This window comes from Pogoniulus pusillus, chromosome 27 (assembly GCF_015220805.1).
Source record: "Pogoniulus pusillus isolate bPogPus1 chromosome 27, bPogPus1.pri, whole genome shotgun sequence".
In the NCBI taxonomy this organism is placed as follows: Eukaryota; Metazoa; Chordata; class Aves; order Piciformes; family Lybiidae; genus Pogoniulus; species Pogoniulus pusillus.
In genome coordinates this window covers 529,003-546,116 of record NC_087290.1, presented here as the reverse complement: position 1 = coordinate 546,116, position 17,114 = coordinate 529,003, and the positions used below count along the sequence as shown (strand labels likewise).

Here is a 17,114-nt window from a genome sequence, read left to right as displayed (position 1 = left end):
TTGCACAGCACAATGCCCAGAAGGATTTGGAAGCTCTCCAGACAAAGACGCTCCACAACCTCTCTGGGCAGCCTGCTCCAGACTTCCAGCACCCTCACACCAAACAACTTTGTCCTCATCTTCAGGTGGAACTTCTTGGGCTCCAGTTTTTGTCTGTTGCCCTTTGTCCTGTTGCCCTCAGAAGAGTCTGGCCCATCCATCCTAAGGCTGGCAGGATAGCAAGCTTCACTTCTTTCAGGGGTCTTCCAATAAATCCTTAGCTCAGGCATGAAGAGCTTCATTTGAAGTTAGCTGATCTCAGGGCAGGTGAACAAGCTTCACAACCTGCTGTTCTGTGATGTCTTTTCCCATATGTTGTATTCCATTGTGTAGAGTGGGCCTGCTTCAGCTCCTCAGTGTCCTCCTTGGAGTGAGTGGCCCAAAACTGAAGCCAAAATTCAAGGTGTGGCCTCCCCAGTGCTGAGCACAGGAGGATAATCCCTGCCCTAATCCTGCTGGCCACACTGTTGCTGATCCAAGCCAGAATGCTGGTGGCCTTCTTGGCCATCTGGGCATAGGGGCTGTTAGTGCTGCAAATCCATTGTGAGACTGTGCCAAACAAGCAGTGTCACAGCTGGCTTATTTCCTTGGTAATCTCTGTGCTATGATCTGTGAATAAAACAAGTCTGGAGCTTGAACTGGTCACTAAACTTTGAAAAGTAAACTGCTTTACATCAGTGGGGGCTGCCTTGTGAGATGGGATCTAGATTGTTCACCTCAGGGATTCTTAGGTGATAAATTCTGGGGGTTTGACCAAAAGACTCTTTTCCAGTGCCACCTTAACAGCTTAGTTTATCATGAAAGCTACTGCAGAAAAACTGCATCTCAATTATATATTCTCTTGATCCTCATTTGCAGGAAGAAGATGATCAGCAAAGGCTTAGTAAGAGAAAGGAGCAGAAGCAGAAAGATGCAGATGATGAAACGAAAGCTTCCTGTTCTCTAGGCACTGAGGAAGTCCTCACACAGCTCTCTAATGAAGAGGTAAATCAGCAGCATGCTTCAAAGCAGCTTTGAGCTCTTGTGGGTTCCCCAGGCTGTTGGTTACAAATGGCAATGCAAACCCAGTGCCCTTCGTCCTCTGTAGCTTGTAACTCTTGAGAATCAAGGGAAAGTCCTTGGAGTTGCACCTGAGTGTGTAAGCTGTAATAAAGGCTGGAAAGGGCTGGACCTGTTGAGGTGATGAAAAGGAGCTCTCTGGAAAAGGACTTGGGGGTGCTGGTGGGTGAGAAGCTGGACAGGAGCCAGCAGTGGGCACTGGCAGCCCAGAAGGCCAAGGGCAGCCTGGGCTGCATACAAAGCAGTGTGTCCAGAGATGGAGAGAAGGGATCCTGCCCCTCTACCCTGCTCTGGGGAGAGCTCAGCTGAGTGCTGTGTGCAGCTCTGGAGGCTGCAACACAGGAAGGGCATGGACCTGCTTTAGTGGGGCCAGAGGCCACAATGGTCAGAGGGCTGGAGAGCTTCTGCTGTGGGGATAGGCTGAGGGAGCTGGGCCTGGAGAAGAGAAGGCTGCAGGGAGACCCTAGAGCAGCATTTCAGTATCTGAAGGGGGCTACAAGCAGGCTGCAGAGGGACTCTTCTTTGCAGAGGCCTGCAGGGACAGGATAAGGGCAGTGATTTGAAATGAGAGCAGAGCAGGTTGAGATTGGATGTAAGGAACAAGTTCTGCACCAGGAGGCTGCTGGAACACTGCAACAGGTTGTCCTGGGATGTAGTTGAGGCCCATCCCTGGAGATACTCAAGTTGATGCTGGACAAGGCTGTGAGCAACCTGCTCTAGTGGAGGATGTCCATGCTGAGTGCAGAGGTTTAGTACTGGGTGCCCTTTAGAGGTCCCTTCCAACCCAGTCTATTCTATCATTCCAGTGCAGAAATTATTCTCTTTCTCCAGAGCTTTGCTTGCACTTTCTTCCTTGGCATGTGCAGTGGCAAAGCAGAGGTGACTGATCTGATGGAAGGAGAGCTGGCAGCAGGGCCTTGCTCTTCAAAGAAAGCAATTTCTGCTCTTTGCAGTGCTACCAATAAATTAAAACAGATCAAGAACCTCAGTGTGCCTCATGTCACAGGACGGTTAGCATGGCTTTAGTGCTGGCACTCCCCTCTCTGTTTCAGCCCAGCCTCTTCCTTTTTAATTTTATTTTGTGTACAAAAGGCCTTTGAAAGAAGAGATTTCTTTTTATTCCAGTGTTTTGTCAAACACTCAAAGCAGAAGAAGGAAATGGGAGAAGCTGATTAACTTGGCAGTCCAGGGCAGATTTTCTCTGCCTCGTTCTCCAGTTATTTTCATGGTAACAAGAAGGTTTTACACAAGGCCTCTGGTTGTACCTGTGGCAGTGAAGTATCTGCTTTGTTGTGTGGATTGCTGGCTGGCTGGCCTGGCCCAAGGAGTTGTGATAAACAAAGGCAAAGCCAGCTGGTGGCCAGGCACAGGCAGTGTGCCTCAGGGCTCAGCACAGGAGCCAGTTCTGTTTAACATCTTCATCAACGAAGAGCACACCCAGCAACTTTGCAGAGAACAGCAAGTCGGGTGGGAGTCTTGATTTGCTGGAGGGTAGGAGGACTCTGCAGAGGGATCTGGACAGGTTAGTTTGCTGGGCTGAGGCCAGTGGGATGAGGTTCAACAAGGCCAAGTGCTGGGTCCTGCACTTGGGTCACAACCACCCCATGAACACTGCAGGCTTGGGGCAGAGGGGATGGAAACTGCCTGGTGGAAAAGGACCTCGGGGTACTGGTTGACAACTGGCTGAAGATGAGCCAGCAGTGTGCACAGGTGGCCAAGAAGGCCACCAGCATCCTGGCCTGGATCAGCAATAGTGTGGCCAGCAGGGACGGGGAAGTGATTGTGCTCCTGTACTGAGCCCTGGTGAGGTCACAGCTCGAGCACTGGCTTCAGTTCTGGACACCACAGGACAGGAACGACCCTGGGGAGCTGCAGAGTGTCTGGAGAAGGGCAGTGAGGCTGCAGAGGGGTTAGGAGAGCATCATATGAGGAGCAGCTGAGGCAGCTGTGGGTGTTTAGTGCGGAGAAGAGGAGGCTGAGGGCAGACCTCATTGCTCTCTACAGCTCCCTGAAAGGAGGCTGGTGCTGGCCTCTCCTCCCAAGCAATAGGACAATAGGCAATAGGACAAGAGGCAATGGCCTGAAATGGTGCCAGGGGAGGGTTAGGTTGGAGATGAGGGAAAACTTCTTTGCTGCAAGAGTGGTCAGGGCTTGGAAGAGGCTGTCCAGGGAGGTGGTGGAGTCCCCATGTCTGGATGTGTTCATGAAGCTGTAGCTGTGGTGCTTCAGTGGTCATGGTGCTTGGGTTACAGTGGAACTCAATGATTGTAAAGGTCTTTTTCAACCTTAATGATTCTTTGATTGTATGATTTTGCTTCCAGAAGTGGTATCTGCAGTGGAGGAAGATCCCTGTCTCAGATACTGGCACATGTCAATGGTTGTCCTTGCTGCTTTGGCAGGACAGGTCCCTCCCAGACCACTCTTTGTAGGAGACTTTTTTCCCCTTGGTGTTTGCTGTGGCTCGCAGGTGATGCGTTTCAGATCCCATCCTTTCCTCTGCTGTATTAAGCTCAGTGATCAGATGCTGTTGCCAAAGCCACTTCCAGTTTGCTTTTCTCAAGGCTGCTGCTTGGTGCACTCTTCCAGACTGGACTATTTGATGTTTTTTTCCTTGTTCCTCCATTGCAGGTACAAGTCAATAGCACTCATGGCTCAGTCCATTCGCTGGATGCAGACCTGCTGCTTTCTGCTGGTGAATCTTTCAACAAGGCAGATAATGACATGTTCAAAGATGGGCTACGGAGGGCACAATCAACAGACAGCCTGGGCACATCTGGATCCTTACAGTCCAAAGCTTTAGGATACAACAACAAAGCCAAATCTGCTGGGAACCTGGACGAGTCTGACTTTGGACCACTTGTTGGAGCAGATTCAGCATCTGAGAACTTTGATACAGCTTCCCTTGGATCTCTGCAGATGCCAAGCGGGTTCATGTTAACCAAAGACCAGGAAAAAGCAATCAAAGCAATGACCCCAGAGCAAGAGGAGACAGCTTCTCTTCTCTCCAGCGTGACCCAAGGGGTGGAGAGCGCTTACGTGTCCCCCAGCGGGTACCGCCTGGTCAGCGAGACAGAGTGGAACCTGCTGCAGAAGGAGGTGAGCACCACTGCTCCTGGCTGCTGTCAGCAGGGCTGCCTGCTGGGGCAAGCTCTTCTTAGGCTGCTCCACACAGAGCGAAGTGTGGAAGGATATAAGTCACACAAAGCTGTCTCAGAATGGGTTGGGTTGGGAGGGACCTTAAAGCTTATCCAGCTCCGAACTCTTGCTATGAGTTTACATCCACTGCCCCTCCTCCTACCACTGGGTATCAGTTAAAGGAGCCTGGTTCCACCCTCATGGATTTGTAGGCATTGGAGGGTTCCCTCTCAGCCTTCTGTCTAGGCTCAACAGCCCCAGGGCTCTCAGCCTTTCCTTCTCTCCAGTCCCTTCATCATGCTTGTAGTCTCCACTGGACTCTCTCCTGTAGTTCTCTGTTCCTCTCTAACTGGGCATCCCAGGGCTGTGCACAGTAGTCCAGAGAGAAGAATGCAGTGACAGAGAAGAGGCCAGGCAGAGGCCAGATGAGATGAGGAACTGGTGATGCTTTGGGGGGAATTCAGCTGATCTGCAGATCAGTACCTCGGAGCTCTCTCCAAATCTACTGTCCTGGGTTTTGTGTTGCTGCTAATCTGGAGAATTTCCAGCCTTGTGAGCTCAGAGCTGAGTTAACTTCTCCACCCTGCAGTATTTCCTTGCCCTGGGGACATTTTGGTGGCACTTCAACCCTTTCTTAGAGTTCAAGGCAGAACTGTTCTGTTTCCCACATGTTCCTGGAGGCAGGACTACAGGCAGGGTGTGTGAGTGCCACTCTGTGTGATGGGGACATGGAACAGCAAATGCAAACCCAATCTCATTGAGATCTCACAGCTGAGGCTTTGTTCAAGCTTTCCCTTGTCCCCTTGGCTAAAACCGTTCCAGTTTCCAAAGAGTACTTAGTTTGCTGTGCTTCACAGAGCCACAGATGGCATTGGGTTGGAAGGGACCCTTGAAGCTCATCCTGTCCCAACCCCCTGCAGTCACAGGGACATCCCCAACTAGAGCAGGCTGCCCGGGGCCACATCACATTTCATCTTGCATGTCTCCAGGGAAGGGCCCTCAAACAGATCCCTGAGCAGCCTGTGCCAATATCTCCCCACCCTCACTGTGCAGAACTCCCTCTTGATTTCCAGTCTAAGCCTGCCCTGCTCCAGTTCCAAACCACTGCCCCTCAGCCTGGCACTGCAGGCCCTTCTGAACAGTCCCTGCCCAGCCTGCCTATAGGTCTCCTTTAGATACTGAAATGCAGCTCTGAGGTCTCCCTGGAGCCTCCTTCTCTCCTGGCTCCTGTCAAGCCTCTCACCCAGCAGCACCCCAGGTCCTCCTCTGCAGGGCTGCTCTCAGTCTCACCATCCCCCAGCCTGGATTGGTACCGAGGGTTGCCCTGACCTAGGTGCAGGACCTTGCACTTGGCCTCATTGAACCTCAGGAGGTTCTCCTCAGTCACCTCTCCTGTCCAGGTCCTTCTGGATGCACCCATCCTGTTCTCCACTCTTACCACTCAGCTTGGTGTCACCTGCAGATTGGCTGAGGGTGCCTCAGGCTCCATGTCTGTGCCACTGATACTGAACAGCACTGGGCCCAGTGCAGAGCCCTGAGGGACATCACTTGGCACCCCTCTCCAACTGGACACCAAGCTGTTGGCCTCTACTCTTTGGATGCCATCACCCAACCAGTTCCTTATCCACTGGGCAGTCCACCCACCATAATCCACATCTCTCCAGCTTAGAGAGAAGGATGCTCTGGGGACAGAAGTCCAGATAGATGACATCTGTTGGTCATCCTTTGCCCACTGCTGTAGTTAGAGCAGTGTAGAAAGCCACTAGGCTGTCCCTGCTGCACAACCCAACACTTGCATTTTAACTCTCCTGGTTGGTGCTTTGTTTTTCCTATCTGCTGTCTTCTACTTCATTCTTTCCCAGCTGTTCTTCTATCTGATTGTTCAGTCTTTGACCCTGAACAGTACTGCAGGGGAGTATGAAAAGGAAAATAAAGCTTGATGGCTGTTCCAGAACAGGATTTGTCTGTGCCACTGGGACTCAGTCAAAGCTCAGTTACAGGCAGAACCAAGAAGTTCTGCTCTGATGAACTGATTTGTTTTTTAATTGCTTTGTGCTGATTAAAACCAAAACAAACCAAAATACCCCACAGCAACAACAAAAACCCAAACCAAAGTGCACACACACACAAAGCAAACCAAAAGATCCAGGCTGAGATGCAGAGTTCAGAATTTGATTTGCAGTACAAAACCATTGCATGAGCTAAGCTGGGAGAGGGCAGATTGAGACTTGGAGATGAGGAAGAAATTCTTGAGAGTGAAGGTGGGCAGACACTGGCACAGGTTGCCCAGGAGGCTGTGGCTGTCCCCTCCCTGGAGGTGTTCAAGACAAGGGGGTTGGAGCTGGGTGAGCTTTGAGGTCCCTTCTAGCCTAACCCAGTGTGTGAAATGCTGTGGCCTTTGAAATCTCTTTTCTGAGCTGTCTGTTTCTGGACAGTTAATCAAGTTGATCACTTTGAGAGGGCACTCTGAATGACCTGAGGACCTCTTGCATGCCCTGGCTTACTGCTTTTGTGCTGGTAGCAGCACTCCTGCCAGGCAGGCTGATACCCTGCAGCTCTTTTACGTTTTCTTTTACTTTTAGAATCATAGAACCATTAAGGCTGGAAAAGACCTTTTAAGATCATCCAGTCCAACCATAACCCACTTACCATGGCCACTGGACTGTATCTGAAGCACCACATCTACATCTTCTTGAGCACCTCCAGGGATGGGGACTCCACCACCTCCCTGGGCAGCCTGTTCCAAACCCTGACCACTCTTGCAGCAAAGAAATTTTCCCTCATCTCCGTTCTGGACCTCACCTGGCACAATTTCAGGCCATTGCCTCTTGTCCTGTCACTAGGTCCTTGGGAGAAGAGATGAATCCCAACTCCCCTCCAGTCTCCTTTCAGGGAGCTGTGGAGAGCAATGAGGTCTGCCCTCAGCCTCCTCTTCTCTTTTCCTGGTATGCAATCTAAGCCTCCCTTGACCCAACTCAACTCCATTTCTTCTCATCCTTTCTTGCTACTCCATGGTTCTGCCACTATCCTTTACCTGGGCAATGCCATGTTCACACCTAGGAGCATACAGCACCACTCCTGCCTTCCTTGAGGGCTCGTGTGGCTGTGTGGCAGCTGCTAACTGTGTGTTGTGCAGGTGCAGAATGCAGGGAACAAGCTGGGCAGACGCTGTGATATGTGCTCCAATTATGAGAAGCAGTTGCAAGGGATCCAGATTCAGGAGGCTGAGACAAGAGACCAGGTGGGATTTCTCTTCCAGCTGTGGCTGTTTGAGCTCCTAAGGATGCAGCAGTGAACCATCTGCTAGTTTGTTCAGTAGGCTGAGCTGAGCAGTCTTCAGCATGCTTCAGATCTGGATCTTTTCTGACATTGTATTGCCATGACCTGTTTTGTTGTCCTGTGGTCATCAGCACCATGTGAACAGAGCTCTGCAGGATCCACTTTGGGCAACCACTTTGTCCAGTGGTTAAGGCCATGCAGCGAAGGCTCTGTAAGAGCTGTGCTTGTGCTGGAGGCATCATCTTCCATCAGTAATGCTCCAGAATGCTTCTTATGCATTACAGCTGCTCTCTTGCTCACTGCCCAGATTGGTGGCGGCAGAGGGACCTCACGCAAGCAGCACAAAACGACTGCACAATGTTGGAGCTGGTTTCCTGCCACATAGTGCAGACCCAGTTCTGGATGGGTGTGGGTGGCAGCAGGCACAGTCTGCTGGGAACTGGGGGATTGGAACTTGGCAATGGAGGATTGGAAATGTGAGATTGGAAAACGGAAATGAGGGGTTGGAAATGGGGGATTTGAACTGGGCAGTGGCGGGGTGGGAAATGGGCACGGTGGTGGTCCCTGGTGCTGGTGCAGTGCACTTTGGTGCCTCTCATTGCCTTAGAGGTGTAGTCTGTGGTGCAAGGTGTTGCAGAACAGCAGCAAGGGCTCTACTGGGCTCTGCAGGTTTTGGGGGGGCTTTGGTTTGTGCTTTGGCCGTGTGCTGGGTCAGGTTAAGTGTTCCCCCAGGGAGTGGCAAATGAAATGCTTTTGTTTAACCACCCAGGTGAAGAAGCTGCAGGTGATGCTGAGGCAGGCTAACAACCAGCTGGAGAGGACAATGAAAGATAAGCAGGAGCTGGAGGATTATATGAAACAGAGTGCTGAAGACTCCTCTAATCAGGTACAGGCCTGTCAGCAAGGGGGTAGGAGTCATGGCAGTGCAGAAGTATGGACCAAGAAATCTTCTGTTAGGCAGGCCTGGGCTGCCTGCTGTAGAGGCAACCAGAATGGGGATATGTAGGGTTAGCTGTGCTCCATTTGAGTCTTCTCACAGTTTCTAGGCAGGTTTGGTATGGCTTTGAGAGCACATCAGGCAGTTTTGACCCCAAAGATTCACCTCTAGTCTTGAAATCCGTGACAGAGATGCTAACTGGATTTGAGCAGCACTTGAGTTTGGAAGTGTATGGAGTCACCCAGACATGCAGAAGCAGCCCCATCCACGTTCTTGGTCACTGCCCTTGTCAGGAGAGGAGTGGTGCTGTTATTGACAGCAGTTAATGGGCTTGGGGTGCAGACACTCAGTTATTGAGCAGGCACAGCAGGAGCTGGTTCAAAGTCTGCAGCAGACTCCTAGACAGTCAGAGCCCACTGAGAAGATTTCTTCTCAGAGCTCTTGAGCCTGTTAAAGGTTGCAGTATTATCACACAGTACCACAGTATCATCAGGGTTGGAAGAGACCTCACAGATCATCAAGTCCAACCCTTTAGCACAGAGCTCAAGGCCAGACCATGGCACCAAGTGCCACGTCCAGTCCTGCCTTGAACAGCTCCAGGGACGGTGACTCCACCACCTCCCCGGGCAGCCCATTCCAGTGTCCAATGATTCTCTCAGTGAAGAACTTTCTCCTCACCTCCAGCCTAAATCTCCCCTGGCGCAGCCTGAGGCTGTGTCCTTATTAGGTGAGTGCTGGGTAGAGGAGAGTTAATCTACTTCTTGAGCTGGAAGACTTTGTCCTTTCCATCCCACCCAGTCTTGTTTTCTTGGTAAGGGAGCAGTCCCAGGTGACAGGAGCATGTTTGTAGATCCATTCTTTGGCTGTAGCAGGCTGCTGTTACTCTCAGTGTTAAGCCTTTGCTGTTGGAGAGTAGCTTCACTGGAAGGGTTTTGAAGATCTGTGCTTTCAGTGAAAGCTCCACAGTTTGGCTTGGAGAAAATGCTGAAAGCTTAGATAATAGCTCTGCAATTTCCCTTTGGGGTCTCTGGCGGGGCTGACACTAACCTTTGGTTGGAATTAGGTGTGTGTTGGTTAGAGTTTGGTAAATAGAACAGAATGATAAATACGGACAGCTTTGCTAACCAGAAGCACAGTGTCCCTCTCCTCATGCTGCCTCCAGCTGCTCTGCTGCTCTGCTGAGTGGGGACTTAGCAAAAGAAACTGCAGTGGGTTCAGCTGAAATGGCAAAGTGTGTCTTTGGTAGCAGGGTTTGTTCTTCAGAGTCCATTTCATGCTTTCTGCCTTGGCCCATGTGCCTTTTCTTCGCTGCAGATCTCCCTGCTGATGGCCAAGTGTCAGAAGTCAGAGAACCTCCTGAGTGAGCTGCAGCAGGCGTTTGCACAGGCCAAGAGAAGTGTCCAGGAGCAGATGGTAAGAGAGCCTGAGCCCAGGGTCAGCTGAGCAGTCCTGCTTGCCTGCCCTTGGCAGTTCAGTGTCTTGCTGACCAGGTAGGGAGAGCTGTGCACCTTCATTTGCAGTGGCAGCAGCGCAGCCAGCTCAGACAGCAAGCGTGGAGCTGTGGCAGTCTGTGGGCTCCTGTAGCTTGTCCTGCTGCCTGTGTGTGGATGGATTAGTGCAGGGATCTCTGGGCAGCCTTTTCCCCCTTACTCATTGTGTACGTCCCCTGCCCATGGAGCATCTGATTTAACCTGGCATCTGAAGACAGAGTAGATGAGATCAGCTGATCAGCTTTTAGGCTTCCTCATGAGTACCATCATTAGTGAGTATTTCCCTAAGTTTTGGAGCTGAATTCTCACTGGTTTTACAGATCAGACTTAAAGTATCAGCCCTAAAACCCTTCCCATGTGCATGGGAGCTTACTGTGAGCATTTGGTAGGAATTAAGACAGAGAATATGAGGACATGGGTTTCTAGGGCAAAACGAAGTCTGACTTCTTAAAGCACTTCATTCTCTTCCATATCAGAATGGGATTTATTCTCCTTTCCTGCCCTGCACAGCACTGCTGGCACTAAGAGCAGCCAGGCCCCCAGGAGACCGATCCCAGGGCTCTGGGGGCGTCAGGACACTGCTGGCCTGAATGTTCTGTGTGGTCTGCATGGGGGCTGGTGGAGGTGCAAGAGGCTGGGAAATGTATTGATCTGGTGCTCTTCATGCTGGCCACCAGCACAGGACAGCTTCTGTGGGAGTTCAGGTCCCTGTTTCCCTGTCCCAAAGCAATCAGCCCTCTCAGAAAGGTTCACTGGAATTTGTTCTTTTTCTGTTGCAAGCAAAGCTTTTGTTTTTTACTCCTTTTTCTTCACAAGGGATTAGTTGTGAGGTTTTTCTCCAGAGGCAGAGGGAGGCAGACACCACTGGAAGTTTCAGGATGAGTGTTGGAGCTGCTCCCACAGCTGAGTTTTGGGTGATTCTCACTGCCAGTTCCCCAGTCGAGAGCTGATGCCCCTCCTTCATGAGCATCCAGCTAATGGGTAGAGGTGGAAGAAAACTGAGAGACTGAACAGTGCTGTATTGATCCCTTGCTTCCTGTCTGCTTCTGCACTCAACACCAGTCCTGCCTTCATTTCTGGAGCTCAGGCCAGGCAAGACATGCCTGACCATGTAGATTCACACAGTCCTGCTGTTTCCCTCCTTTTCAAAGAGTCTCAGTTCAGCAGGCTTTTGGAAGCAATGCTAGAGACTGGGCATGGAGGGACCTGAGCATGACCCAAAGTGAGGCTTGCTGCTTTTCTTTGCATTGCAGGCTGTCCTGACACAGTCAAGGGAGCAGGTTTCAGAGGAGCTGGTGAGGCTGCAGAAGGATAATGAAAGCCTTCAAGGAAAGCATAACCTGCACGTGTCTTTGCAGCAAGCTGAGGACTTCGTTCTGCCAGAAGCAGTAGAGGTAAACCATTCTGCAATCACTGACACAAGTCATGCATGGGATCAGATGTTGGTGGGGAACCCAGCAGGGTGGGGCTGGGAGGGACCTCTTCAGATCACCCAGTCCAACCCTCTGCTAAAGCAGGGCACCCACAGCAGCTTGCCCAGGAAATCCCCGGAGAAGGAGACTCCACAGCCTCTCTGGGCAGCCTGCTCCAGGCCTCCAGCATCCTCACAACAAACAACTTTGTCCTCTTCAGGTGGAACCTCCTGGCTTCCAGTTTGTGCCCCTTGTCCTGTCCCTGGGCACCACTGACAAGAGTCTGGCCCCAGCCTCTTGCCCCCCACAGCTCCTTTAGCTCTTGCTGAGCATTGCTCAGATCCCTCTAGAGCTGCTCCCAGTGCAGATCTCTCCTCTCTTTGATCCAGGAGCTCCGTGAGCTGATCCTGAAGTACCGGGAGGACATCATCAGCGTGCAGACAGCAGCAGATCACCTGGAGGAGAAGCTGAAGGCCGAGATTTTATTCCTAAAAGAGCAGATCCAAGCTGAGCAATATTTGAAAGAAAATATAGAAGAAACTCTACAGCTGGAAATAGAGAATTGCAAAGAGGAGATAGGTGAGTGGGGATAGCACAGGCTCAAAATAGGGCTCTTAGAGATCTGTAAGAGAGGTGAAGATTTGATTTTGTGATCAGTAGAATTTGCTATATTTAAAACTCCTGAATTTCAAATACTGCCCATTTTCAGTAGCAGAGACACCAAAGCTGTGCAGCTGAATGCACAAGTGCAGTTCTGTGTTGCCTTTTGCTGCAGCACCTGCTGGACGATCCTTGAAAGCTTAGAGGTGCACAGGGATGCCCAGTTCCTTGTGGTTTTCTTGCATTTAAGCTCTAATATTCTTGCTTTTCAGCTTCCATTTCCAGTTTAAAAGCTGATCTGGAAAGAATAAAAGTGGAAAAGGAACAGGTGAGGAGCCCTTTCCCCATGGGACTTCTGATTTGATTGGTTCTTTTTTAAACCAGAACTAGGTTCTTTTTCCCTGCTCTGTCAGTGCCACTGTGTTGATTTCTTTGATCTTAACCTCTTCATATCAGAGAAAATGAACTTTGTTTTGATCCCCCCCGTCTGCCTTAGTGGTGTCAGTCACACTTCAGACCTGTTCAGTGTGCCCTCCTCTGGGAGGGAAGGAGAGAGCTCTGAAACACCCAGCGGTGTTGGTCATTCATCTTGGGATGCCTGTGCCGCTGGAGGGCAGCCTGCTCTCTGCAGATAACCTTTCTGCAGGGAGGAGCACCACAGGCACTGCATTGCCTTGCTAGAGGCACAGGGTTGGCATCCCCTAGGAGTGTCGATGCTTCTCTGACCAGCTCAGAGGAAGCACAGAAGGTCGTGGCTGGAACTCTGAAGGGTCAGTGTAAGTCTGGGACCCATCTGTAGTCCTGTTCCTTTGTAAGGTGTTTGGGCTGTTTACTCAGCCTGAATCCTGGGCTGACTAATTCCTAATTAATCTTAGGTATCCTAATACTAACCTCAAGGTCAAGTGTGGCCATTTCTCTCCACCTCCAAAAAGCAAGAAATGGGTAGAAAGATGCTAGATGTTTTCTGTGTGCTAGGAGAGGTTCTTTAGGTGTATTCCTGGGTGCTGGGAAAGGCTCAGGGCACACCTCCTGGACTGCAGTGTCAGGAACTTTAGGTAATGTATTTTTATTATTATAATATAGTTGGAAAGTTCTTCCCAGGAAAACCTGCAGCAGCTGGAGAGTCTGCAGGAAACAAAGACCACTCTAGAAGAGCAGCTGAAGAAGGAAACAGCAGCAAAGGTAGCGCTGATGGATGGATGTGAAGTGTTGTGTCCTTTGTGATGAGCATAGTGGTCAGAGCATGACAAAGGGAGGCCTGGAATGTTGATAAGACACTGGCAGTGACACAGTGTCTGCTGGATGCGGTTTAAATCACCCTCACCTGGGTTGGCTTGCAAGGGACCTTAAAGCTCATCCAGCTCCAGCCCCCTGCTGTGGGCAGGGAAACCTCCCACCAGTACAGGCTGCTCAAGGCCTCATCCAGCCTGGCCTGCAACACCTCCAGGGAGGGGACAGCCACAGCCTCCCTGGGCAACCTGTGCCAGTGTCTGCCCACCCTCCCTCTGAAGAATGTATTCCTAGTTTCCAGTCCAAATGTGCCTTCCTCAACCTTCAATCCATTCCCTCTCATCCTGTCACACTCAGCCTTTGTCAGAAGTCCCTCCCCAGCCCTAGCAGTTCCCTTCAGGTACTGGAAGGCTGTTCTAAGGTCCCCCTGGAGCCTTTTCTTCTTCAGGCTGAACAGCCCCAACTCTGCCAGCCTGTGACCATAGGGGAGTTTCTCCAGCCTCTGATCACCTCTGTGGCCTCCATACTGAGGTGCAGAAAGAGTGAGTGGTTTAGTTTCTTGCCAGGACTCTGCCAGTGACTACATTTCTCCATTCTATTCTCGTGCTTGAATCTGTGCCATAATCTCCTTTCTTATCCAATTTAAAGCCTGGCATAAAGAGTCTCTTTCTGTTCAGGCCAACCTGGAGCAGCTGGTGTTTGAAGAGAAGAACAAAGCCCAGCGGCTGCAGACTGAGTTAGATGTCAGTGAGCAAGTGCAGAGAGATTTTGTAAAGCTTTCTCAGACACTTCAGGTAAGGGAGCTGCTGCTGTGGCTTCTTTCCTTCTCCAGGGCTGTGTCAGATCAGGAGGAGCTGTTCTGTTGCTACTGAAGGACTGTTTGGACAGTTAGCAGTGCAATTAACTGATCAAGGTCCCTTCATGGTAAAGCCTGGGGGGGATTTTATTCTGAGGGCTCAATTCTCAGCAGCAAAGATACCAAATTCTGTGCTTAAAGAAACTGGAGAGAGCCAAAACCAATGGGCCCTGTGCTCCCTGCTCTGTCACTGTCCAGCTCTTGATGTGCTTCCAGTGTGTTCTCTTCTAGCAGACCTCTAGGATGCGAATGCTAAGGGTTTGATCTGAATGTACTGAGTGGTTCTTAGTGTTCTGTTGACTGCTCTGCACTCGCACACTCCACAGGCTTCACCTTTGCTGACCTCACTGTCACTGCCTCTGTATTTCCTCCAAAAAGTGGAACCTGTGGTTGGTGATGAGATACCAAGAGGTGGCTGAAGGACACGCGTTGAGGCCAGTTCCTGTTTATCAGGCTGATCTCTCTTAGCTGTGGAGAGCACAAAGGGACCTGCAGGTTGTGTTTGCTCCTCGGGAAGCTGGGCTGGTCACCCCCAGTGTCCTCACCTTCCATTTTGCTGGAAGCAGCACTCACAGAGGGCAGAGTGAGTCCCAGCACTTTGCCCAGGGAGCTCAGCAGAGAGCAGCAGAATTCAGAACAGAGATTTTTTGAGACAGGTCTTGGAGGAATACAGGAGGCTGTTCACAGACAGAGCTTAGCTGGCTGGACAGTAAGGACCTGTCCTCCTCTCTTCTGGCTGTTGCTGTAGGCAGGACAAAGGACACTACTGAATTGCCCTGGCAAGTGGAGTTATCACAATATCACAGTATCATCAAGGTTGGAAGAGACCTCATAGCTCATCAAGTCCAACCCTTTAGCACAGAGCTCAAGGCCAGACCATGGCACCAAGTGCCACGTCCAGTCCTGCCTTGAACAGCTCCAGGGACGGCGACTCCACCACCTCCCCGGGCAGCCCATTCCAGTGTCCAATGACTCTCTCAGTGAAGAACTTTCTCCTCACCTCCAGCCTAAATTTCCCCTGGCACAGCCTGAGGCTGTGTCCTCTCGTTCTGGTGCTGGCCACCTGAGAGAAGAGAGCAACCTCCTCCTGGCCACAACCTCCCCTCAGGTAGTTGTAGACAGCAATAAGGTCTCCCCTGAGCCTCCTCTTCTCCAGGCTAACCAATCCCAGCTCCCTCAGCCTCTCCTCGTAGGGCTGTGCTCAAGGCCTCTCCCCAGCCTCGTCTCCCTTCTCTGGACACGCTCAAGCATCTCAATGTCCCTTCTAAACTGGGGGGCCCAGAACTGAACACAGTACTCAAGGTGTGGTCTAACCAGTGCAGAGTCCAGGGGCAGAATGACCTCCCTGCTCCTGCTGGCCACACCATTCCTGATGCAGGCCAGGATGCCACTGGCTCTCTTGGCCACCTGAGCACACTGCTGGCTCATGTTCAGGTGGGTATCAATCAGCACCCCCAGATCCCTCTCTGTTTGGTTGCTCTCAGCCACTCCGACCCCAGCCTGTATCTCTGCCTGGGGTTGTTGTGGCCAAAGTGCAGCACCCTGCACTTGGAGCTATTGAAGCCATCCCCTTGGACTCTGCCCATCTGTCCAGGCGGTCAAGGTCCTGCTGCAGAGCCCTTCTGCCCTCCAACCCAGCCACATCTGCCCCCAGCTTGGTGTCGTCTGCAAACTTGCTGATGACTGACTCCATGCCCTCATCCAGATCATCTATGGAGATGTTAAAGTTCTTCCTCCTTGTCTCCATCCTCTGTTTCTAAAGCACTGTTTGGGCTGCTTCAGGCAGTTCTCAGAGCAAGCACACAGGCACCACTCTGGAGGTCACAGAATGATTTGGGTGGAAGGGACCTTTCCAGGCCATCTAGTCCAACCACCCTGCAGCCAGCAGGGACAGCCCCAGCCAAAGCAGACTGCTCACAGCCCCAGACAACCTGACCTGCATTGCTGCCAGCCATGGGGCAGCTCCCACCTCTCTGGGCAGCCTGGGCCAGGCTCTCCCCACCCTCAGTGTCAAACATTTCTCCCTTCTCTCCACTCTCAATCTCCCTCTTTCAGTCCAAACCATCCCCTCTTGGCCTGGCACAACAGGCCCTGAGAAAAAGTCTGTCTCCAGCTTTCTGATCTCCCTTTTCAGCACTTCAAGGCCACCAGAAGGTCTCCCTGCAGCCTTCTCTTCTCCAGGCTGAACACCCGCAACTCCCCCAGCCTGGCTCACAGCAGAGCCCTTCCAGCCCTGCCAGCACTGCTGTGGCCTCCTCTGGCCCTCTCCAGCCGGTGCTGAGGACTCCAGAGCTGCCCCAGCACTGCAGGGAGGGTCTGAGCAGAGCACAGCAGAGGGGCAGAACCCCCTCTCTGCCCCTGCTGCCCAATTGTGTGCTACTCTCCACAACCTGCAGGTGGTTCTGCCGGCCTTCAGCACTGAGATCGGCAGGACTGTCCCAGCTCTGCTTTGTGTTCTCTGTCTGTCCTCAGTGAGTGCCCAGCAGTGTCCCAGCAGTTAGAGCTTTCAGTTTCAGGGGTGGTTTGTGCTGTGTCCTGCACAGTACAAGTTCTGCTGTGGTCACATGAGAGATTACCATCAGGTGAAGGTTTTGGTCTCTTGCTGGTCACTCCAGGCTCCAGTCCAGTCCTTCCTTGCCCTTGGCAGTTGAGAGCCTGTGTGAGTGTTTCTTACTCCAGGTGTTCTGGCACCAAATTAGGTGTCTGGAGTGGAAAGGAAGGGCTAAAAATCCAGCAAGGAACAGGAGTGAGCTTCTAAATGTGTCCTTCAAGAGCATTTTAGCTTTGATCTTGAGATGCTTGAACATCTGTGCTCCCTTTACATTGCTGTTATGAAAGCTTGCACTGCTGTGCACATCTCCTCCTATCTGCCTGCCCAGGATGGTGTCTGTGACTGCTTATAGGCAAACCGAAGTGAATCACAAATGGCATTGGTTTGGAAGGGACCCTCAAAGAACATCTTGTCCAACCTCATGCAGTCAGCAGGGATATCTCCAGCTAGAGCAGGCTGCCCAGGGCCACACCAAGCCTGATCTTGAATGTCTGCAGGGATGGGGTCTCAACCACCTCCCTGGGCA

General features: G+C 51.5%; 1 protein-coding gene across 2 annotated transcripts in view; it reads left to right on the top strand.

Annotated features, from left to right (window-relative positions):
• The window catches only part of RABEP1 (rabaptin, RAB GTPase binding effector protein 1), a 59,843-nt gene that overhangs the window by 38,482 nt on the left and 4,247 nt on the right, over positions 1–17,114 (top strand). The window contains exons 8-17 of one of the 2 annotated variants that reach the window (XM_064166416.1): positions 898–1,023; positions 3,727–4,194; positions 7,370–7,474; positions 8,282–8,398; positions 9,764–9,862; positions 11,193–11,333; positions 11,741–11,930; positions 12,224–12,279; positions 13,035–13,133; positions 13,859–13,975. In XM_064166416.1, coding sequence (XP_064022486.1) covers positions 898–1,023; positions 3,727–4,194; positions 7,370–7,474; positions 8,282–8,398; positions 9,764–9,862; positions 11,193–11,333; positions 11,741–11,930; positions 12,224–12,279; positions 13,035–13,133; positions 13,859–13,975 — 1,518 coding nt within the window. The remainder of the gene's footprint in view (positions 1–897; positions 1,024–3,726; positions 4,195–7,369; positions 7,475–8,281; positions 8,399–9,763; positions 9,863–11,192; positions 11,334–11,740; positions 11,931–12,223; positions 12,280–13,034; positions 13,134–13,858; positions 13,976–17,114) is intronic. The other variant, XM_064166417.1, reaches the window with a different exon arrangement.